The sequence below is a fragment of the Mercenaria mercenaria genome, chromosome 6 (assembly GCF_021730395.1).
Source record: "Mercenaria mercenaria strain notata chromosome 6, MADL_Memer_1, whole genome shotgun sequence".
NCBI lineage: Eukaryota > Metazoa > Mollusca > Bivalvia > Venerida > Veneridae > Mercenaria > Mercenaria mercenaria.
In genome coordinates, this window is record NC_069366.1 from 61,269,153 (window position 1) to 61,295,135 (window position 25,983).

Here is a 25,983-nt window from a genome sequence, read left to right on the forward strand (position 1 = left end):
CTTCTGGCCTCTACAAACTTAACACATGCATATGTTTCATACCCAAATATGAACTACAAAACCACAGTCTTTTTCTTAATGAAAGGGAATGTATGGTGGACATAAGCATTTTTACACTGCCTAGTACTCTAAACAAGAGCTGTCCGTAAGACAGAGTGCTTCACTATTCGGGGATTTGACAGTAAAAAGAACATATGTCTCAATAAGAACCCTCTACTTTAAAATGAAGGGGCAAAATTCTGTCAAGAACACAAGTTAGAGTTTAGTTGGATAGTTACAACACAGATGAAGATGGTAAAGATTATTTTGAGTTTCAAATCACTATCTTATATAATATCAAAGTTATGTCCAGAAAACGAGGTTTGTTAAAAAAATTAAGTATAAAAGGGGCATAATTTGGTCAAAAATACAAATCAGAGTTATGGAGATTGTTACCACACATGTAGAAGATGATGATAAAGATACATTTTAAGTTTCAAGTCTTTATCTTATATTGCATTAAAGTAATATCCAGAAAGCGAAGATTTTTCAAAAAAAGTTTAATTACAAAAGGGGCATTATTCTGCCAATAAGAGGGTCATGATGGCCCTATATCGCTCACCTGAGTAGAGTTGCTTGCCTGAACAAATTTCTTAGCTAAAGCTTTAAGATCTAGGCCTTCCGGTTTATTTTTAGCAAATTTATGAAGATTTCCCTATGCACAATCAAGTAACCCTGGGACAGGGTCAATTTGACCCTGGGGGTCAAGATTTGAACAAATTTTGTAGAGGTCCACTAGGCAATGCTACATGTCAAATATCTAAGCTCTAGGCCTTCTGATTTATTTTTAGAAAATTTTGAAGATTTTTCTATGTACAATCAAGTAACCCCATGGGGCAAAGCCAATTTGACCCCGGGGGTCATGATTTGAACAAATTTGGTAGAAATCTACTAGGCAATGCTACAGGTCAAATATCTAAGATCTAGGCCTTCTGATTTATTTTTAGAAAATTTTTGAAGATTTTCATATGTAAAATCAAGTGACCCCTGGGGCGGGGTCAATTTTGACCACGGGGTCATGATTTGAAAAACTTTAGTAGAGGTCCACTAGGCAATGCTACATATCAAATATCTAAGCTCTAGGGCTTCTGGTTTTTGAGAAGAAGATTTTCCTATGTAAAATCAAGTGACCCCGGCGGCGGGGCCAATTTTGACCCCGAGGGTCATGATTTAAACAAATTTTGTAGAGGTCCACTAGGTAATGCTACATGTGAAATATCTAAGCTCTAGGCCTTCTGGTTTATTTTTAGATTTTTTTTAAAGATTTTCATATGTAAAATCAAGTGACCCCTGAGGCTGGGTCAATTTTGACCCCGGGGGTCATGATTTGAACAAATTTAGTAGAGGTCCACTAGGCAATGCTACATGTCAAGTATCTAAGCTCCAGGGCTTATGCTTTTTGAGAAGAAGATTTTTTAAGATTTTCCTATGTACAATCAAGTGTAAAGTTAGGGGAATTAACTCCTGATTTTATTATGATAATTAATAAGTCAACCAACAATTCCATTTTACTATGTTCCTTTTATTTCTATGGTTCTAAGATATATATGTAACGTTCATGTCCATCATAATTAATAACAAAATATATTTCCAAAACCTTATTTAAATCTTTCACTTCATTATCTCATTAATAATATTTTCTGCATAATTTCTTAATTTCCGATCTAACTCCAAATTTTGACCTAAACAGTTCTAAACCTAAAAAGTATTCTGACCTAAACAGTTCTTAGTCTTAAAATCTTCTGCCCACAACAATTTACAAACTTGAGCAGCTTCTGAACGTAGCCACACCTACAGGTATCATATTTCACAGGGCTGACCCTTTCTTAACCAATCAATGCCTTTGTAAAAGAATAGATAACTTGTCAATATTCATTAATTAGGTTACTAATGATGATTCCATCTTTTCCCACCAAACTAAAGATCAAAGGCACTTTCACCTATGTGTGACTTTTAACAAGTAATACCATACCAAATTGCAGTATGTAGATCATGCTGCTTTCTAGACAAAACCAGCATGGACATTATGTTATATCAAAGACAAGCTATGTACACTTAATTAGCTCACACCTTGCCTAATATCTATACTTAATTCTGTCCAGACCATAATAAATATGCAGCTGCTGTGCATTCATGATTTGACCTAACAACTACTTAAAAATTTATCAAATATTAATAATGCATAATATCAAATTCATCAAAAATAATATTCATAATCATAACTCTGTGACATATCCTCACTCCTTCAAAAATTTGCTCCGCAAATCAATATCATTAAGGTAAAATTTGTAATGTCCAGAAATATGAACAGGTAGCAATTAAAACATATGATAATAGCAAAGTATGTACATAGTAAGGAAATGAACATTAAATAATCAAATTTTCAGCAAATGAAAGTTTCAATAGATAAGGTGTGCATCTGAAACTTAAAACTGGCTTTTCAAATTTCACATCATACATAATATATACAAATGAAACATACTATCAATGAAGAAGACATGATTCACAATTGATGAACATGAACAATAAAATAAAGCAAGAAAACAAGGCAAATATCATAACATAATCATAACCATGTAAGTATCTCAAAAATCATCTTCATAAAAAAAGTCTTGGTATGGATAATTACAATAAGAGATACTACACTATATAACACTTTATTGTTCTCTATACATGTATGTCTCTGTCTCATTTTTTTTTTTTGCAGGTCAATCATAATTTCTGATTGCAACCTTAAGTATGCCACTTAATATCATGACACTGTTTGTTGACAAAATTTTATAATGATGTATTCCTATTTTCAGTTGTGTTTGTGCCTGTCCAACCCAAGAATATTACTATAGATTCCTAGAACTTAGATAATTTCATATTGCTGTTGCTATGTAGCATTTATCTATCATGTTCTGTTACTAACATGAGCATTTTCATGTCATGTTCTTAGTTTTGTCGACTTTATTCAATTAAGTAGTTATAATTATTACTTGGGTGCCACTTAATGCTTTAATAACACAGACCGTCAAGTTGAAAATAACAAGGTGGAATATATATAAATTGTATATGCAAGTACTTTCCCATCCCCATGAAAGTTTCTAAAAAGCGTCTAGACTTAATTTTGAATGATATTAAAATAGTAGTTACACATCAATAAATAGATTCCAACTTAATCATTTAACACTTCACTTCAGGTTATAGCAGTGGAAGGCTAACATCTTTGTTTTATTATAAAGTGTGTTGCTAATTACCACTTTATTATTTTTTTTTTTGTGTACTACAACTGAGGTCGTTTACGGATTTTTCCAGAAAACGTGTATTTTATATGAAAATCTTTTCTCACATCTTCTGGCAAATCATCCCCAAATACCCATAAGCTTCTACTTTTATTCTGCTCATCCCTGTATCTCACTTTGTACACAACACGACCTTTATAATTTGCAGCTTGCAACACTTTCTCAAACTCCCAGTCTTCAACATCACTGTTTTGATCTACAGCTTTCACAGTATCCTGACTCTCATTCTCTCCCCGTCTCAGATCATCATTTTCTCCCTCAAACTCCAACTCTGTCACTTGCATACCTTGCAATTCTGTGAGAATATTTGTAGGTCTTAAACTAGGGTCACAGTAAGGTTTCAGTCTGTTCGCATGAACCACATTTTTAACAGCCTTATGAGACTTTAAATCTCTTAACCTGTAATTTACTTGACCTAGCTTTTCTGAAATGTAAAATGGTCCTACCCACCTTTTAGTCAACTTTGGGGACAAACCCGGCTCTGTTCTAGGGTTATATAACCATACATTATCACGTACTTGATAATTCTGAGGTTTTGCATTTTTGTCAAAGCTTTTCTTGTAATTCTTTTGAGCCTTAGCAATGTTTTCTTTGACTAATTCCCTACATACAGTCTGATTTTCAATGATACGCCTTAAATGTGCTTCGTGACTGGTTCCTGCAGTAACTGTGGGAATCAAAGCAGTGTCAAGAGGCAAGGTACATTCACGCCCAAACATGATATAATATGGGGAGTAACCTGTTGAGACATTCGGGCTTACACGGTAACTGAACATAATACTAGGTAACAGTTGGGCCCAGTTAGTTTGCTTTTTGTTACAAAAGATTCTCAGTTTTTGGAGAATAACACTGTTCATACGTTCAGCTGATGAATTTGTTGCAGGGTGATAGCTGCTAGTGTTAATCTTATGGATTTTGAATATATTGCAAAGCTCTTTCATCAAGTTTGACATGAAATTGGCCCCTCGATCTGTCAAAATAGATAAAGGACAGCCATACCTGCAAATGATTTCATCATATAATTTCCAGGCTACCTCTCTTGCCTCCATAGTGATCAATGGTATAGCTTCACACCATTTTGAAAATGAATCAACCACCAATAGTACATAGCGGTACCCTTCATCAGTCTTTACAAGTGGGCCTAGGATGTCAATATGAATTCTTGACAAAATGTCACCTATTGGCAAAGGTTGCAGCAAAGCTTTCTTGTATTGGACATAACGCTTTGTTTCCTGACATGATTCACATGACTGACAGTATATCTTAATGTCTTTATACATGGATGGCCAAAAGAATTTCAATTTTATTGCCTCATAAGTTTTCTCAGTAGCATAATGACCTCCACTATAAGCATCATGATACGACTTGAGGACTGCATCCCTAAATTTATGCGGTACTGCTACTTGTTTCTTAATGTCAGTCCATTTGTGACCTTTTGACCTAGGGTGGTACAAGTGATATAAGATACCCTCATCAAGCTCATAGAACTGCGCCTCAGCCACTAGTCTATTTGCTTCATTCCTATCTTCAGGTACCTTACCCTTTTCTTTATATTCAAACATAGGCGCAAAGTCCTTTTCTGACAATTGTGCTTCTCTCAATTTCTCAAGTGTCAAATCATTAATCTCTAACATATGTTTGGCAGGGTCTAACTTATCATAGGCATCTATCGCACATATCATTTCAGACAATGTATCATTCTCACTCCTAGCTGACGAAGAATTCATGACTGGCTTATCACACTCTGCATATTCAAAAGTGTATTCCATCACAACAGGTGTTTCTGACCTTAGATTTAGAGAACACACTTGAGGATCAATAGGTAAATCATCCGTATCATTTTCATTGGAAGAGACTGACAAGTCACTCTTATATTCCCTTCTAGAGAGTGAATCTGCATTAGAATGCAATTTACCTGCCTTATACACAACTTCATATTGGTAGCCCTGCAAAAACACACCCCATCTACCTAATCTACCACTTGTTCTGTTATCCCTTAATGATCTCAAAGCTATATGATCAGTAATGACCGTGAATTTTCTATTTGCCAAGTATGTATGATACTGCCTAATACCTTCAACCAAAGCCAAACCTTCCAAATCACTAATGCCCCAATTTCTCTCTGCTGGCTTTAGAGATCTACCACCATAAGACACTACTCTCTCTCTACCTTTGTCATCTTTCTGGCCTAATATAAAGGAAATTGCCTGTTGACTTGCATCAGTGTATAATATGAAGTCCTTACTGAAATCAGGGAATGCCAAGATTGGCGCTACAGTTAATCTCTGTTTTAAGGTATCAAATGCTTCTTGACATGATTCGGTCCACTTGAACACTGAATCTTTGCGTAACAAATCATTCAAAGGTCTAGCAATCTTAGCATATTCCTTTATGAAGCGGCGATAGTAATTGGACAAACCGAGAAAGGATCGAACCTGGGTTTGAGTTTTAGGTGTAGGATAGTCCATGACTGCAGAAACTTTCTCAGGATCTACACTTAACCCATCTTCATTGAATATATGCCCCAAGAATTTTACTTCCTTAGCTGCGAAAGTACATTTACTTGGTTTCAACTTCAAATTTGCCTTGCGAAATCTGTTGAACACCTCGGACAAATGATTCAAATGCTCTTCGAAATTTCTTGAGAACAGTAAGCAGTCATCTATATATACTAGGGCGTATTTGTAATTTATGCCTCGTAATACCTCATTCATGACCATGCTAAAGGCAGAACTTGAATTCATGAGTCCAAAGGGTAACCGATTGAACTCCCATACCCCCTGATGCGTGACAAAACCTGTCCTATCTTTTGTTGCAGGATCTAGTGAAATTTGAAAAAAAAACTTGGGCCATATCAAGCACAGAATAAATACTTGATTTTGACTGACCTAACGAATCCACAACATCCTGAAAATGAGTAATAGGGAAGCTAACTGGTTTCGTTACCTTGTTAACGCCTCTAAAATCCACCGCAAACCTGTATTCACCTGTCTGCTTCTTAGCAACTAATACTACTGGACTTTGCCATAAAGTACTTGATGGACTAATTATTCCATGTTTTTCAAGATCTTCCGTTTGACGCTCAATTTCACGTCTTTGATCAGGTGTTACCCTGTACGGACGTCTACGGACTGGTGCAGCATCACCTGTTTCTATTTTGTGAGGATAGTAATGCGTATGGCCCAACTCAGAAGTATCAACAGCAAATACATCTCTATTCTTGCCCAGAAATACCATTAATTTGGTCTTTTGCTCATCAGTTAAATTTGCATTCGATAAGTCAATACCAATAGACCTGGCAATTTCAATATACTCCTCCTCAGATTTATTACATTGTATGTCATCATAGCTTACAGAACTCTCATCAACCTCTTGAACTATGCAACTTGTATCTATTCTGTCAACTCTCGCAACCGGCTCATTCTTATTCATATGCACCCACTCATCATTGGGATTCATAATTTGCACAAAAGAAGTGCCATTTTCTACCTTTCCAATCACCCTACCACCTATAACCTGACTCTTACTAGGCAAAGTTCTAATTGGGTCAATCATGGCCAAGCCTTCATTATTTTGCCCTTTTACCTTAACCTTAGTAACCGTAACAGACTGAGGTGGAATGCTTATTCTGTTTACCAGTCGAGCTAACCTTGACTTACGAGGAGACGAAAACATTTGTGCAGTGACCATACCCCCTTGAATTTCAATAACATCATTTCCAAAGTCTACCCATGCTTTTTGGTCCTTCAAGAAGTCCCGACCTAAAATAACAGACATATTCAATTTCTTGAATATGTAAAATGTCTGGGTGAGGGTAAGCCTACTTATAGTCATGGGAATTACAACTTTTCCTATTATTTTCATATTGGTACCATCAACAGTCTGGGCATGTCTTATTTCTGAATTCTCAATTTTGTAATCATTGCTCAAACCACTTCTTTTGTACATATCATAAGTTATACATGACAAAGATGCCCCACTGTCTACCATAGCAGCAACTGAAAATTTCCCAAGTCTGATATTAATCAAATTCTTTTCATCTCCTAACTGATATGCTTTACCAATAACTTGATCACCCATATTTTTGTTTTTGTTTTGCCCATCCCCCAATTTATGTGAGACAGGCGCGAGTCCCTATTTTTTATATCTAAAGTGCATCCTAGCGGTATGTCCTGTACAATTACATTTTGGGCATGTGGCAAACTTAAAGAAGCATTCAGAAGGTTTATGATTAGACCTACCACAATGTTTTCACTGCTGTCTGTTGTCACTCTTGTCCCATCTCCTGTATCGTCTATCTGTCATCTCACGTCCTCGAAATGGTCTGCTTGCCTCACTTTGGTTTATCGTCACATTATTATTCCTGTAAGTCCGTTTGTTTTGGCTATTTCCTTCTACACTCTCTGCCATTTTTGCATACTTTACAAGTTCTTCTATTGACTGTGGCTCTTTCATCATAACATGACTTCTTATGTCATTATTTAATCCATGTATAATTTTGTCCATAATGTCCTCATCACTTTTGTCCAAATCACGTCCCAAACTCGTAATCGATTCCACGTAATTTTGAACACTATCAAGTCCCTGTTCGGCGTTCACATATTTCTTAAAGAGATTTGCTCTATTTTCTATATTACCAAACCGAGTCACAAATGCCTGTTTCAACTGTTCAAAATTGTTCTTCACCTCTGGCTTCAAATTCATGAACCATGATTCTGCTTCTTTAGGTAATGCTATGCATAATTGTATGCACTTCTGTTCTTCTGTCCATTGGTTAATATTTGAAAGTCCTTCAAATTTTTGGATATAAAACTGTGCACTTTCTGATGTTTCGTATTTTGGCGCATAGGCCTCCATTTTCTGTGCCCTTGGCATTGTAATCTTAACAACGTGGATGTAAACAGTAATCCAAACAGAACTTTATCAAACATAATTCCAGTTTTTATCCATGTTTTTGACTCTACTCCTCGGTATCACTACCACTTAGATTCTCGCACCATATGTAAAGTTAGGGGAATTAACTCCTGATTTTATTATGATAATTAATAAGTCAACCAACAATTCCATTTTAATATGTTCCTTTTATTTCTATGGTTCTAAGATATATATGTAACGTTCATGTCCATCATAATTAATAACAAAATATATTTCCAAAACCTTATTTAAATCTTTCACTTCATTATCTCATTAATAACATTTTCTGCATAATTTCTTAATTTCCGATCTAACTCCAAATTTTGACCTAAACAGTTCTAAACCTAACAAGAGCTGTCGGAGGACAGCAACGCTCGACTATTTAACAGCCTTGTCGCTTGAATAAATAAGAAAGTCGAAAAAGGGGCATAATTTAGTAAAAAAGTAAAATAGGGTTATGGAACCTGCATAGTGCTTATCAGCTCATGACAGTGGACAAGTGTATGAAGTTTCAATCCATTCCTATTAGTGGGTACTGAGATACCAGCTTACATATAAGAATTTAACCCAAAAACTCCTAAGTTGAAAAAGGGGCATAATTTTGTAAAATGCAAAGTTGAGTTATTGACCCTTTGCACTGCATGTCATATCATGACAGTGAACTAGTGTGTGAAGTTTCAGTTCTTTCCCATTAGTGGATACTGAGATACCAGCTTACATACAAAAACTTAACCAAAAATTTCTATGTTGAAAAAGGGGCATAATTTTGTAAAAAAGCAAAATAAAGTTATGGGACCTGCTTTGTGCATGTCAGATCATGACATTGAACAAGTGTGTGAAGTTTCAATCCATTCCCACAAGTGGTTACTGAGATACCAGCTTACACACAAAACCTTAACCAAAAATTTCTAAGTCAAAAAAGGGGCATAATTTTGTTAAAAAGCAAAACAGAGTTATGGAACCTGTGCAATGTAAGTCAGTTTATCACAGTGAATAAGTGTGTGAAGTTTCAATCCATTCCCACAAGTGGTTGCTGAGATACCAGCTTACATACAAAAACTTAACCAAATCGGGACGCGGACGCCGACGCGGACGCCGACGCGGACGCCGACGCCGACGCATGGGCGAGTCCAATAGCTCTACTATTCTATGAATAGTCGAGCTAAAAAGTATTCTGACCTAAACAGTTCTTAGTCTTAAAATCTTCTGCCCACAACAATTTACAAACTTGAGCAGCTTCTGAACGTAGCCACACCTACAGGTATCATATTTCACAGGGCTGACCCTTTCTTAACCAATCAATGCCTTTGTAAAAGAATAGATAACTTGTCAATATTCATTAATTAGGTTACTAATGATGATTCCATCTTTTCCCACCAAACTAAAGATCAAAGGCACTTTCACCTATGTGTGACTTTTAACAAGTAATACCATACCAAATTGCAGTATGTAGATCATGCTGCTTTCTAGACAAAACCAGCATGGACATTATGTTATATCAAAGACAAGCTATGTACACTTAATTAGCTCACACCTTGCCTAATATCTATACTTAATTCTGTCCAGACCATAATAAATATGCAGCTGCTGTGCATTCATGATTTGACCTAACAACTACTTAAAAATTTATCAAATATTAATAATGCATAATATCAAATTCATCAAAAAATAATATTCATAATCATAACTCTGTGACACAAGTAACCCCTGGGGCGGGGTCAATTTTGACTCCGGGGTCATGATTTGAACAAATTTGGTAGAGGTCCACTATGCAATGCTTCACACCATATATCTAAGCTCTAGGGCTTCTGGTTTTTGAGAAGAAGATTTTTAAAGTTTTTCCTATATAAAATAAAGTGACCCCTGGGGCGGGGTCAATTTTGACCCCGGGGTCATGATTTAAACAAATTTTGTAGAGGTCCACTAGACAATGCTACATGTCAAACATCTAAGCTCTAGGCCTTCTGGTTTATTTTTAGAAATTTTTTGAAGATTTTCATATGTAAAATCAAGTGACCCCTGGGGCAGGGTCAATTTTGACCCGGAGGTCATGATTTGAACAATTTTAGTAGAGGTCCACTAGGCAATGCTACATGTCAAATATCTAAGCTCTAGGTCTTCTGCCTTTTGAGAAGAAGATTTTTTAAGATTTTCCTATGTAAAATCAAGTGACCCCTGGGGCGGGGTCATGATTTGAACAAACTTGGTAGAGGTCCACTAGGCAATGCTTCACACCAAATATCTAAGCTCTACGGCTTCTGGTTTTTGAGAAGAAGATTTTTAAAGTTTTTTCTTTCGGTTGCCATGGCAACCAGAGTTCTCCATGGAATTCAATTCTTTGAACAATTTTGAAAGGGGGCCATCCTGTGAAGTTTGGTGTAATTCTGCCCAGTGGGTTTCAAGAAAAAGATTTTTTTACAAATTGTTGACAGACGACGGACGACGCACGACAGACATCAAGTGGTCACAATAGCTCACCTTGTCACTTTGTGACAGGTGAGCTAAAAATACAATTAAGAGTTATGGGGTTTGCAACCACATATGCAGATGGTGATTATAAAGAAATATTTTTTAATTTCAAGTCATTATCTTTTAAAGTACCAAAGATATGTCTATAACGAAGCTTTCAAAAAAAATTAACATCAAAATAATTCCAAGTATAACAACTTTGTGACCTTGACCTTGGGTATAATGGACCCAGCCCCTGCATATACTTTGTTTGTATGCTGGACAATGTTTATGTGAACTTACAGTAAGACATTAGCAATAGTAACAAAGATATAACAGAAAAACAAAGGTTGCCGAAAAAACCTTAAAAATATCCAAAGTATAACAGCCTGGTGACCTTGACCTTGGGTATAATGGGCTCAGCCCCTATACATACATTGTTTGTATACTGGACAATGTTTATGTGAAGTTACAGTAAGATATAAACAATAGTAACAAAGATATGACAGAAAAACAAAGGTTGCCGAAAAACTTTAACCAAGAAGGGTCATGCAGATGCGGACACCGACGCCGAGGCGAGTAGAATAGCCCCCCTCCACCCCCACCCCCCCACCCCCCTGTTCTCCAAATAGTGGAGCTAGAAACAATAATAATAAATATTGCAACTTTACATAACTAGGTAAAACATCGTTTTGACAATTGTTTACATTTATTTCTTTACATATGGCATTTTTATTTAAAGGGGGACAACTCATTTAGAATATTTTAGGTATCCAACTCCGTGGGACAGAACAGTAAAACATGTATTGGACAGATAAGTTGTGTGTCAACTTACTCAAGATGCTGTTAATTCGCTAAAAAAAATCTGTTGTTTTGTGATATACTGCTAAACCTTAATCGGTATTTACATCATATAAATGCATTTTTGTTTGGCCTTTCTTTAACATTCTTTACACTGATTCCGTTATGCATATTTTTTACATTGGGACTATTGGAACAGCAGACATACTAGCATGCATCATTATGAAAGTGTCATATAGCTAATGTCCACTGTAATCTAAAGGAATGACGACGCGAGGTCTGTAAGCAATTGTACATCAAAGCCTTGTGATTTTTGTAGCCCTGTTTTGGAAAAGCCACTTATCTTTTATAGAAAAGTATTAAGTTGCGATTCATTTCTTAAGTTAATCAAACTGTGTTTATATCTGACAAAGGGCCTCCATGGCCGAGTGGTTAAGGTCCCTGACTTCAAATCACTTGCCCCTCATTGATGCGGGTTCGAGCCTCACTTGGGGCGTTGAATTCTTCATGTGAGGAAGCCATCCAGCTGGCTTACGGAAGGTCAGTGGTTCTACCCAGGTGCCCGCTCGTGATGAAATAATGCACAGAGGTGCAACTGGGGTCTTCCTCCATCAATAAAGCTGGAAAGTCGCCATATGATCTATCATGTGTCAGTGCGACGTTAAATCCAACAACAACAACAAAGAATATTTAAAGATTGAATGAAAGTTGACATTAAAACATGATTTAGTCACACAAAACATGAATACTGTAATCTTACAGAGTAATTATTAACCTATCATCACAAAGGTCTATGCATGACCATAGTGTAATTCATTCTTATTCTTATTCTTACAGGGTCATTGAAATGTTTTGATGGGCTTCATTCATCCAAGTAGTAATACACCAGACATCATGCGACCATTTGACGTCATAATGGACTTCATAATGCTCCCTTACCAGTCCACGTGTCAACCGTTGTTTATTGCAGATTCTAACTCGACCAAATTCATTTTCCTAGCTGAATATTGTGTATTAATTGTTTAAAAATAAAATATATATAACTTTATTACGTATTAAGCCAATTCTGGCCCATGTACATGCATCAATATAACATAATCAAAGAAGAAATAACAATGCAACTTTGCAAGATGTGTAAGCAAGATGACAATAAATATATCAAAAGATAAACCCTTCATACCAAATGCATGCTGTATCTTTGACAGAGAGAGAGACTGTGAGAGCATTATCTAACATTATGACAAAAGTTAATATCAAGTGTTACATCATAATAGAGACTTTTTAACATATATATCTGACTGCTACATTGAATTAAAAATCAAGTTTCGTTTTTCAAACGCCTTGTAAACATACGCTGTAAGTTTTCTTAAATCAGTAATATTTTCAGTTTTAATTAGTTCCATAAATTTGATATAGTTAGGATGAAACCAATAGTATCTTTTAATGTACTGATGCCTTAAATCTGTATATAGAGAGCACTCAATAATAAAATGGTATTCATCCTCTAATAAATTACAAAATAAACATTTTCTTTGATCCAAAGGGACGCTTACAGGTTTTTTCCATCTGCCACTTTCTATTTTTAGTCTATGTGATGACATTCTTAGTCGAGACATACTTATTCTATGTTTTTCAACAATGACATCATTTAAATATTTCTGAAAAGTAAAAGTAGCTATTGTTCTGTAAAATAAGGCACGAGAGGATCCCTGTAAGCTGTTGTTCCAATTTTGTTTAAATATATCATAAAGACGAACCTTCAAGGTTTGTAAAAATATATTAATGTCCCCAACTCCTTGGTTTAACCACACCTCATAAAAACCTAACCTTGACAATAAATTTCTAACACTGTGTACCCAATTCATATGATTAGGGTGTAATTCAATATCATTTTTAATAGAACATACCTCTTCGCACTGACACAATTTTAACCAGTATTTTATAATATTAAATATCTGTGCGTAATATATGTCACTCTTCCAGTTTCACCATATACAAAAGCATTTTGACAACAAACTTTAACTCCTAACAACTTTTTATAAAAACAAAGATGGGCTCTTTTAATATGTGTACCCTTGTTAAAACCCCATATCTCTGAGGCATAATTCATTACCGGCCGGTGTAACTAATTCATCATAAAGATTCAATACATGTTTTGGCGAGATAGATGTGAACTTATACAAATATTTATTAAGTTGAAAGGTGGCTTTCAGTGCTTGGCCTGCTAACATTTTGTCCATCTCGTTAAAAGCACCACCTGTCGTAAAAAGAACACCTAGGTATTTAAAGTTGCTAACAATTTCTATTTGTTCATTATCATAAGTAAATGCTAAATTATCTGGCAACCGACCACCTTTTCTAAAAATCATAATTTTTGTTTTCTTCGTATTAACAGTGAGCTTCCGTTTAGAACAATAATCATACAAAACATTTAAAGAGTTCTGGAGACCGTCTAGGGAGAGGAACTATACAAGTTCTCTTTCGTTCTTATCCCTTTCGTATTTGTGTTAAATATGTATACCTGTAAAAATTTAAATTGATGTATTTTCGAAATAAATATGTTTAAACTAAGACCGTCTGCAGACTGAGAAAATAATATAATATCATCAGCATATAATAACAGACAGAGTTTCATAGTACCAATATCAATACCTTCTATACCTTTGTTTATGAACGTGTCTTCTATGTCGTTTAAAAACATGCTAAAAAGGAAAGGAGAAAGGCATTCGCCTTGTCTGACCCCTAAATGACATTCAAAAATATCACTGATATTATTAGAGAGTTTAACTTTTGATTTTACATTATCATACATAGACTTAATAACACTTAAAATTTTCCCATTTACTCTTGTTCTAATAAGTTTGTACCATAAAATGTCTCTTACAACGAAATCAAAAGCCTTCTGAAAATCAACAAATGCACAGAAAAGTTTTTCATTACTATTACATATATGAGAAATAAGGCTGTTTAACACAAAGATATTATCTATTGTGCTCATATGTTTACGAAAGCCAGCTTGCGCTTCAATATAAACATGATAGTTTTCTGCCCACTTGTTAGTCGGTTGTTTAAGATTCTGGTGAACAATTTACCTAAAACACTTAAAAGTGTTATACCTCTATAATTGCTTGGCTCTCTAATATCACCACTTTTAAAAATGGGAACAATAAAACCGTCGCTCCAAGGGTCTGGAAAATAACCTATATTTAGACATTTGTTAAATAACTGAGACAAGTATGGTAATAAAACATCTATTCCGTGTTTGAAAAATTCCTTTTTATAATAAATCTGGACATCCACTTATATTACTTTTCAACTGCTTAACTGCTTTCAGTATTTCTGTGTGACTAATATGTTCATCTAATTTGGTGAACATTATTTGAAGTTCCCCGTTTAAATACCTTTCGTTAAAAATTTTGGCTTTAAAATATCTAGCGAAATTATCCAGTGTAAGAGAGTTAGGATAACTACAGCTAGTTAATCCCTTCAACATTTTCCAATACTGCTTAGCATTATCTGTTCTCGCTTTAATCAGCTTATTATAGTTTCTTTCTGTCTATGTTTATAATGCTTATTTCTTAGTACATGTACATGCTTATACTGAGATCGTGCCCTGCACATATTTAGTCTGTTAATATCACTTTTACAGTTTCTATATGAATTTAAACAGTTATAGAATAAGTCACGCTTATATCTCATTTAGTGATTTGTCGCTGAATAAATCATTGTTTGGAGTTCAGATGCGAAGGAATTATATCATGAGGGCGCAGCCCGAGTGATATAATAACATGCATCTGAACGACAAACAATGATTTTATTCAAGAGCAAATCACTAAACGAAATATACTATTTTGATAATAAACACGTTACCAAGGACTTTAAAGTACATCCTTGACAGCATTCATTAAATATTTGCCCGTTTTCAATTGGTTTCTTTTCCAGAGCGCTGCTACGCTGTTTGACGCTATGACGTAATAATTGTGATGTCAGAACAGTGAATTGTTGTATAATAATTCACTGTTTTCATCCTTCTTTGTTTAATAGGAAAATAAATCGGATCGTGTTAGAATATTAACAATACATTTTCCTGACGTCACAATTACTATGTCAAAGTGTTAGACAGCATACAGTCTAAAAGAAACCAACAGGAAACAAGCAAATACTTATGAATATCATCAACGATGCACTTGAAAGTCCTTCGTAATGTGTAAGAATCGAAAGAATATATCTCATAAATAGTGGTTTGCTCTTAAATGAAATCATTGTTTGTCATTCTGATGCGTATGATTATATCACTCTGGCAACCAAATCCAGCCATGTTAGAATGTGCAAAATTATTTATGGTAAAGCATTCAATTGTTTATATGAGATTTATTTATTAAGTGCAGCTAGAAGTAAGACTTTGTTAAACATGAGATTCTACTCTATTAGTCTTTTTGTGACTAAGAACCTTTTAATCTAAATACGGAAGTGCCGGGATACTCGTAAGTAACCAGTATAATAATACATTAATCACGTTAATGCAGCAAATATGCACAATCTATCTCCTTGTACGATTACCTCCCTTTTAATTGAGTAAACTGATGTTGCTTTTTTTCCCGGAAAATGATATATTCGATTGCTGATAATGTCACAAAATTGTAAATAGTTTTTGGTGGCTGCTGCCACCAGTGTCAAAAAGAATACTAAGTTTGAGAATTATTATAACAACCAAAAATAGTCCCAGGCCTTCCAGGGAAACAATTATCTACACAACGTGCAGAATATGCAATGCTACAAGGTATGCCTTAAAACCATTTTTAATTTAAATTCAGCGACTAAAATCAACATAAACTGAAGTCAACGTTTTAATTAAACCAACCACGTGTATGAATATAAATATGCAAATTTATGGTCACATGAATAAAGGATGACCTCATGTCACCTGAACTGGAGCGATGATATTTAGCTATTGGTTGTTTCTTATCGTATCATACCATAGCATGGAGGTAACGTAGCTTATAACGTAGAAAAGGTGAAACCTAGCCTGGGAATCAGCATTGTGTCGGTTTCGTTTCAAAGAAGCATGTTAATTAGGCTATTTATAGAAAATCGATAATCAGCAGTGACATGGATTTCCTCAGGCATTGATACTGCCAATTACCATCATGCATAGATATACATGTATGAGGTCAAAAAAGAATTATCAACGTAGAAACCCACAGGTCGCCCAAACTGATAAATGTTGCAAGCTCACTTTGACTAAGTGGTACTACTGTCTCACAATTTTATCAACTTGTAGGCCATATATGAACCTGCAGCGATGATATTAATATTTGCCAGTTACATATTTTTCGATTTTTTCTCTCGGTCTGACTAAAGTTGTAAGCTTGTCTGATTGAATGTCCAGCATTTTTGTGAAGCCTGCTGTTATGTATATATAGCGGACTTTTGAGTATAGGAGGTGGAGTGAAAAATAATGCACCTCGAAAATACACTGGCTGCAGAACTGACATTCTGAGGTACATTTGTGGTGTTTTCTTTCATAAAAATCTCATGAAAACCACAGCTATCTGATAAGGACTAAATCAGTTTGTATATAATTAATAGTAGGCACTGTCCAAAAGCTTTAGAAACAAATCTTAAAAGCTGAATGATTTGGAAAAAAGCTTATATTATTTATTTATAGTAAAAACACTGTCGATCTAATTTATGTTGTAGTTTTTGTCACAAATAATCAACTAGAATGTGTCTGTAGGACACAGGGTGTGCCCCCCACTGGTACATTTGTCACAAATAAGGGGCAATAATTCAAATGTTTGTAGTCTCAGTTTGAGGATATAGCCTCAACAAACATTTTATGAAAAGGATTCATTATTCTAGGCCATATACTTTTTGAGCTATGTGCATCACAAACAAAGAATCCACTATTTTGGCTATTTCAAGGGCCATAACTCTGTAATAAGAGCTAAGATTCTTAAGAAGAATGCCAAGTGTGCAAGGTCACATCACGATAAAGACTCCAGCAAGGTTTTCTAAATTTACATCAAATACTTTTTGAGCTAGGCACATAATTTGGTGAAAAAGTGCATTTTTTTGCTATTTCAGGGGCCATAACTTTAAAAATAGGGGGTGGAGCCAGCCAAAAAATTAGAGGTGTGCAAGTTTATATCATGATTAAGACTTATGCAAGTTTTCAACCATTTATATTAAATACTTTTTGAGCTAGGTGCGTCACAAAGTGAAAATGTGCATTTTTGACTATTTCAGGGGCCATAACTCTAAAAATAGGGGGCGGACCCAAATGAAAAATAGGAGGTGCACAAATTCATATCATGATTAAGACTCATGCAAGGTTTCACGAATTTTTATCAAATACTTTTTGAGCTAGGCATGTCACAAGGTGAAAATGTGCATTTTTAACTATTTCAGGGGCCATAACTCTGAAAATACCGGGCGGAGTCAGATAAAAAAATAGGAGGTGCACAAGTTCATATCATGATTAAGACTCATGCAAGGTTTCATGAATCTATATCAAATACTTTTTGAGCTAGGCATGTCACAAGGTGAAAATGTGCATTTTTGACTATTTCAGGGGCCATAACTCTGAAAATAGGGGGCGGAGCCAGATGAAAAATAGGAGGTACGCAAGTTCATATCATTATTAACACTCATGCAAGGTTTCATGAATCTATATCAAATACTTCTTGAGCTAGGCGTGTCACAAGGTAAAAATGTGCATTTTTGACTATTTCAGGGGCCATAACTCTGAAAATAGAGGGCGGAGCCAAACGAAAAATAGGAGGTGCCCAAGTTCATATCATGATTAAGACTCATGCAAGATTTCATGAATCTATATCAAATACTTTTTTAGCTAGGCATGTCACAAGGTGAAAATGTGCATTTTTGACTATTTCAGGGGCCATAACTCTGAAAATAGGGGGCAGAGCCAGACGAAAAATAGAAGGTGCGCAAGTTCATATCATGATTAAGACTCATGCAAGGTTTCGTGAATCTATATCAAATACTTTTTGAGCTAGGCGTGTCACAAGGTAAAAATGTGCATTTTTGACTATTTCAGGGGCCATAACTCTGAAAATAGGGGGCGGAGCCAGACGAAAAATAGGAGGTGCGCAAGTTCATATCATGATAAAGACTCATGCAAGGTTTCATCAATTTATATCAAATACTTTTTGAGCTAGGCATGTCACAAGGTAAAAATGTGCATTTTTGACTATTTCAGGGGCCATAACTCTGAAAATAGGGGGCGGAGCCAGACGAAAAATAGGAGGTGCGCAAGTTCATATCATGATTAAGACTCATGCAAGGTTTCATGAATCTATATCAAATACTTTTTGAGTTAGGCGTGTCACAAGGTAAAAATGTGCATTTTTGACTATTTCAGGGGCCATAACTCTGAAAATAGGGGGCGGAGCCAGACGAAAAATAGGAGGTGCGCAAGTTCATATCATGATAAAGACTCATGCAAGGTTTCATCAATTTATATCAAATACTTTTCGAGCTAGGCGCGTCACGAACTTCGGACGGACGGACGCACGCACAGACGGACGGACGCACGGACAAGACCAAATCTATATGCCCCCACCACTCATGGGGGGGGCACAAAAAGGACCAAAACTTTTCATTAAAGACAGTGAATCTGTGTGTGTAAACAATGACTGGCAGTGAAAAAGGATTAATTTTGAAACACAAGCTGAAAATGCAAAAAATGTTCTTCTTGTCTATATCAAGAATTCCTCAGATGTCACTTTCTTTACAATATTTTAAACACATTGATAAGCAGCCACCATCAGTGCTTTGATTCTTAAAGGTTTTGTATTGAAAAATGACTATTATAACCTTAGGACGGCCAGCACATATTTATGCAATCTCGCCAGGCACATGTATGTTTTTGACAACACAGAAAATGACGTCACTCGACCTTCAGCTATTTCCGGAAGTAAATAAAATGAAAGTAGAAATGCTAAACTTGAAAACGAAAGCCGCATTTTGATTCGTAGATAGTCAGGGGTCACCCCGTCTAAATGTATGCGCGTGGACTTCTTTTTTTTTTTTTTTTTTTTTTTGCTATTGGGGAGCCAATTTTCAGCACTTTATTACGAATTGAAATTACCTGGGCTTTAGTACAGCGTGTCAGCTTTTAATCTATGAAAAAATATTTGAGCTCTGGATAAACAGAAATCCCACAGGGGTCCGTAACGGACCAAGAGTACATCGATAATTTTGGAACTTCATCAAATTGCTCAAAATGTCATTTTTGATGCTGTCTGAGAGTGTCAGTATATGCCTCAGATGTAAGATATAACCATATTTGAGAGCTGCAGACCTAGACATTTCAGAAATATTTTCAAAATAAGTTTCGTGTAATAAATGTTGTTTCTACGGAAGCGTGAAAGGGCCATCAGACGCTAATACGTTTTAGTACGTTAAGACTGCGGAAAGGATATACAGATTTCCTAAAATGCATTTTAGTTTAGCCATTTTTGTCTCAAACGTCAGTTTTGGTACAGACGTGTTAAAAAATGTCGAAAAAGCACAGATTTTTAGATAAAAAATGATTTCTCTAATAACCTTAGGACGGCCAGCACATATTTATGCAGTATCGCCAGGCACATGTATGTTTTTGACAACACAGAAAATGACGTCACTCGACCTTCAGCTATTTCCGGAAGTAAATAAAATGAAAGTAGAAATGCTAAACTTGAAAACGAAAGCCGCATTTTGATTCGTAGATAGTCAGGGGTCACGCGCAGGGGTCACCCCGTCTAAATGTATGCGCGTGGACTTCTTTTTTTTTTTGCTATTGGGGAGCCAATTTTCAGCACTTTATTACGAATTGAAATTACCTGAGCTTTAGTACAGCATGTCAGCTTTTAATCTATGAAAAAATATTTGAGCTCTGGATAAACAGAAATCCCACAGGGGTCCGTAACGGACCAAGGGTACATCGATAATTTTGGAACTTCATCAAATCGCTCAAAATGTCATTTTTGATGCTGTCTGAGAGTGTCAGTATATGCCTCAGATGTAAGATATAACCATATTTGAGAGCTGCAGACCTAGACATTTCAGAAATATTTTCAAAATAAGTTTCGTGTAATAAATGTTGTTTCTACGGAAGCGTGAAAGGGCCATCAGACGCTAATACGTTTTAGTACGTTAAGGCTGCGGAAAGGATATAGAGGATGAATATTTGTTGTCTTTTTCTGAAATATATTATTTATTTATACTGTTTAAATTTTGCATTCCTATAAAGATAAATTATGTAACAACTTTGTCAAGTTTCGTTAAAAATGTTACTACATAGAGCGTTTTTATCAAAATAATGGAAGTTGTTGAGCATGAATAAACTTGTGAGTAAATATGCTTTTGTTACTATAAATAGAAAGATATTAACACAAAACACTTAAATCCCCAAAATCTTAAATTTCTATTCAAAAAGAAATTTGCTGAAAATATCTTTTATCTGAGTTGTCTGCCCCTGACAAGGTGGTGTGAAAAGTCAATGTTTCATGTCCAGATTTCTATTTGACATAACCTTCAATTATTTTATGTTCATAGCTTGTCTCTACTAAAAAGTGCAAGATCAAATGACTTATAAGTGTAGAGCTCTACATTATGTATTGGGTGAGACCCCTTTTTTTCAAATAGCCTACAGTTCTCATTTATGACCCGATTGCTAACAGCTCTCATTTATAATCTAACTGCCTACAACCCTCATTTATGATCCAATTGTCTAAAGCCCTTATTTATAATCCAACTGCCTACAGCCCTCATTTATAATCCAATTACCAACAGCCACCATTTACAATCCAACTGCCTACAACCCTCATTTATAATAAAGTTGCCTACAGCCACCATTTATAATCCAATTGCCTACAGCCCTCATTTAAAATCAAATTGCCTACAGCCCTCATTTATAATCCAGTTGCCAACAGTCCTCATTTATGACCCAATTGCTTACAGCCCTCATTTAAAATCCAATTGCTGACAGCCTTCATTTATAATCTAACTGTCTACAGCCCTTATTTATAACCCAATTGCCTACAGCCCTCATTTACAATCCAATTGCCAACAGCCCTCATTTCTGCCCCAATTGCCTACAGCCCTCATTTATAATCCAATTGCCAACAGCCCTTATTTAACGTCCAATTGCCTACAACCCTCATTTATAATTCAATTACCTACAGCCCTCATTCATAACCCTATACTCTACATCCCTCATTTATAATTCAATTACCTACAGTCCTCATTTATAATCCAATTACCTACAGTCCTCATTTATAATCCAATTGCCTACATCCCTCATTTATAATTCAACTGCCTACAGCCCTCATTTATGACCCAATTGCATATAGCCCTCATTTATAATCCAACTGCCTACAGCCCTTATTTATGACCCAGTTGCCTACAGCCTTCATTTATAATTCAATTGCCTACAGCCCTCATTTATGACCCAATTGCATACAGCCCTCATTTATGACCAAACTGCCTATAGACCTCATTTAAAACCCAACTGCCAACAGCCCTCATGACCCTATTGCCTACAGATCTCATTTATTACCCAAATGCCTACAAACTGCATTTAGGACCAAGTTTAGTTCATACTCTCAGTCAACAATCCCTGTGGATTCAGATATGTACAGTCAGAGATGTTGTATCCTTTCTGTATGAAAGCAAGATCAAAATCATCTAATCTGCAACAGTTTAGTTTACCAAAATGAAATGATGTTAAAAAACTTTTTTCCTACCAACCTACCCTATCAACCTTTTTTTTGTTTTTTTTTGTTTTCTTTTCAACATGTTACCAAACTGTAATAGTTTGTGTTGGCTAATCCTTTGAAACTCTTCAATAGTAATCAGCATTACGACAGCTTTATCAAAATTTTCTTTAAAAATGGGGCATAATTTTGTAAATGGGCTAGAGAGCTATATAATTTAACTAACAATTGTGGGGAAGTGTCTCAAATAGGCAAAAAAATGACAGCTTTTGTTTGTGTATAGTGTACATCCGTTCATACAATTTTTCTGCATGAATGAATTACACACCGAGTCCTCTACATTGCCTGTATAGTACTTGTAATAGATCATTCATAAGTGTTTTACAGCAACCTACAGTATCTTTATGTGTTAACGATTTCACAAAGAAGTCTGCAAATAAGAAAATTTGCAGCATTGTTTCTTGCTCGGATATTCAAAGACATTATATAGCAGCGTAAAGCATCATTATGTTGGTTTTCCTGTTCCATACACTGTCCTAGTAAGTTCAGTGCTGTTTCCCTGTGATCTAGAATTAATTCTCTTTCAAAGGTAGTGTCCAGGTTTGCAAGTGCACATTGTTGGTCTGCCACTCTATGAAGAGCACCATAGGTCTTATACTGTAGGAAATACAGGTAAGGGAGACTATCCACTATAGCCCAATCCAGCCAGTAGTCAACCATTTCATTCCTTTCAAGCCTGTCCTCTTGTGTTGATCTAAACATTTCATATTGTAACTCTTTAGGAACACAGCAAATTTCACATCGCAGAAATCTAACACAAAATGCTGTGTAATGTTGTATTAGTTCTTCATTTCCAGTGTTACATTTATGCGTGAATCCTTGCTTTAAATACATGGGATGATCATAACATTTACATAAAGGTCCAATAGAATTCGGATCATACTTTTCTTCTGTACTCCTCAGAACAAACTCTGCCCTTCCCATATCTCCTACACAATATAATGCTGATGCAAGTTTCAGTCTACCAGATGCCACATCTGAGTTCAAACCAACTGAAAACCAGGACAGTGCTTCTGGAGATATACTGCGAGTAGTGTAAATGTCATGAGATGCTATCACAGATCCTAGGGAAGATGAAAATAGAGGTGCTAAAAGCTTCAGTGCATATTTTTCCAAATTGCTAAAACCCACTTCTTTGTACATTTTAGTTAGTGTTAACATAAAGTTTGATACATTCTCACGCACTATTGCATTTCCATCATGACTCATTTTTCGTAAAAAGTCCATTTGACAGACAGTTACTGTACAGGCAGTATCAATTAGCAGAACTGCTGAAATATGGGCATACATTTGTGCTGGAGTTTGGTAATACTGAAAAGCTTCATCCATGTTCATTGTCACCATTAGTCTTGGACCAAGGTCATCAATGGAAATCTCCAGCAGTGCACGACCCTCACTTTGTATGATCTTTTGTAGTATTTCAAGAATTCTGAGTTTGTTATGAGGAGAAATTCTTCCAGCCATCAGGTTGTTTTCAGGTATTGTAAAATGTGGACAGTTTTCTTTCCTAACGAAGTTCTGCAATACTGTAAGGCAGCACAACAAACATGCAAGTAAGTTAGATTTCACCCAGTTATTTGAACATGTATTCTGTATACAATGAAATAAAACAGTTTTGCACATGAAACTTGAAAGTACACCATCACACTGAGGATTTATGAATGTTTTAAGAATCATCTTCATCAGAATGTAACATCTTAATTGTGTGATGTTTAAATTAAACATGAGACATCTTTCAGCCTGGGAAGTAGATATTCTCCATTCAAGTTGCTCATTCTGGCCATTTTTACTGCTTACTGGTACAACAAAACATCCAGTAGTCTCGCAATATCTCTTCATGTCTTCTGTTGGCCATCTTCCTATGCCTTGTTGTAATAACCATGGTCGGGCTTCTACAGGCCATGATTTACAGTGGTATGCTGTAACATGATCTTGATCAGCTAAACCTGGTATTCCTTGTAATGATTCAGCAGGACCATTCATTACACTTACTGGTAAGACAGCATGTCTTAAAGCTGTGTTCTTCAGTAGCACTTTACCTCTGCTAACTGTATGATCTCCGTCTTGTTCATTATCAAGTACAGCAGTAGGAAGAGGAAGAGGCTCATCAATCCTCAGACATTGTAGTAGACAGTAACCTGGTGATGTGGTGTCATCCTGGATCACCAGTAGATTGAGCATGCCAGGTTGCCACTCACCCCAGTCCTGTATCATATTATACTCATTTAGGCACAGGAGTGTATCATTATCTGAATTGAGTCCTTTTGTTGTTGACCCTTCAGACCGGCTACCAAAATTATAGATGGACACATTAATGCCCTGCAATCTGTTACTACTAGTCTGCATAGTTTCAAACAACAAGGCCGTCCTCCTCCTCTTCTGAATCATTCTTTCATTGACACAAATATCACTGAGCACCTCTGACAGTTTCAGTGATACGGTCTGGTAATAATCAGGATCCTGAGACATTCTGGAAATGTAAGGCAGAAAAATATTGATGTTTTTATCATCTTATTTCTTTAAATGTATTTTTTTTAATCAAAATATCACAGCAGCTTGGAAATTTTTGCATTTTAAAATATAATGTCTATTTAAATTCTGTATCTTTGTATTTTCTTGTGCTATATGATATATTACAACTGGTTATAAGACATGATGTCGTTTTTAACAAAATAAAGATTTTATTAATATGGTCAAGTGTGACATATCAGGTGTAAAGACATAGATATGCTTCATTTCTTTTAAAGAAGTACCAGTAATGATCAACTCACCTTGAAATTTTCCTGCTAACAAAGTGATTTTATTTATTGTCTATTTTACTTCTTTAAAGACATATGATGTTGATGACTTTAAATTTTATAGTTTTTTTAAGGAAATTTTATTCAAATTTACTTCCTCTTGGTGTTATTCAACTAAGACAGGTAATTCATTCTCATAAAACTAGACAAGAGGGTCATGATGACCCTGGATCGCTCAACTGAGTAATATGAGCTACATGTTTCAAATGTCAAACTGATGATATAATATTTTAAGAAAGTCAGCAGGTCACATTCATGGTCAATGAAATTCAGTTTTACGATTTGTGTGCAAAACTGTGTATGTCATCAAAATTTCAAGGCTTTATCTTAAAAACAAGAAAGTAGGTCAGTATGTCCAGGTCACAGTCAAAAAATCATCTGATCCTATTTCTAAGACTGTTTGGACAAGAAGATGTTTAAAGTTTTTCCTTTCGGTTGCCATGGCAACCTGAGTTCTGCATGGAGTTCAATTCTTTGAACAATTTTGAAAGGGGGCCACATAAGGATCATTCCTGTGAAGTTTGGTGTAATTCTGCCCAGTGGTTTTTAAGAAGATTTTTTTAGAAAATGTTGACGGACGGACGACACATGTCACACGACGGACATTGAGCGGTCACAAAAGCTCACCGTGAGCCTTTGGCTCAGGTGAGCTAAAAACTGCTGATTATTTCCCTTGACAGTATTAAGATACTAGAGAGGCATAGAGCTTGAGAAATAACAGGAATTAAATGTCCTTTTAAATAAGGCATCAGGAACCACTACATCTAAAACAAATTCTTAATTGAGAAAAAGTTTAAGTACATGTACGTAACAAGAGCTGTCACAGGAGACAGCGCGCTTGACTATTTCGATGCTGGATAGTGAAACTGGGCACATCTGAGGAAACTAGAGCTGTCACTGGAGTGTTTAATGACT

The 25,983-nt window shown here is 35.6% G+C and overlaps 1 protein-coding gene across 1 annotated transcript; it reads right to left on the minus strand.

The window, feature by feature from the left end:
• Window positions 1–22,612: 22,612 nt before the first annotated feature.
• Window positions 22,613–24,739, minus strand: LOC128558060 (uncharacterized). Its single transcript, XM_053546847.1, has one exon. It carries the CDS (start codon window positions 24,737–24,739, stop codon window positions 22,613–22,615), a length of 2,127 nt encoding a protein of 708 aa, XP_053402822.1.
• Between the last annotated feature and the right edge of the window lie 1,244 nt (window positions 24,740–25,983).

Bases quoted from the DNA above. Each gene is read 5' to 3' on its own strand.
- LOC128558060 (XM_053546847.1), bottom strand. From the start codon at position 24,739: ATGTCTCAGGATCCTGATTATTACCAGACCGTATCACTGAAACTGTCA.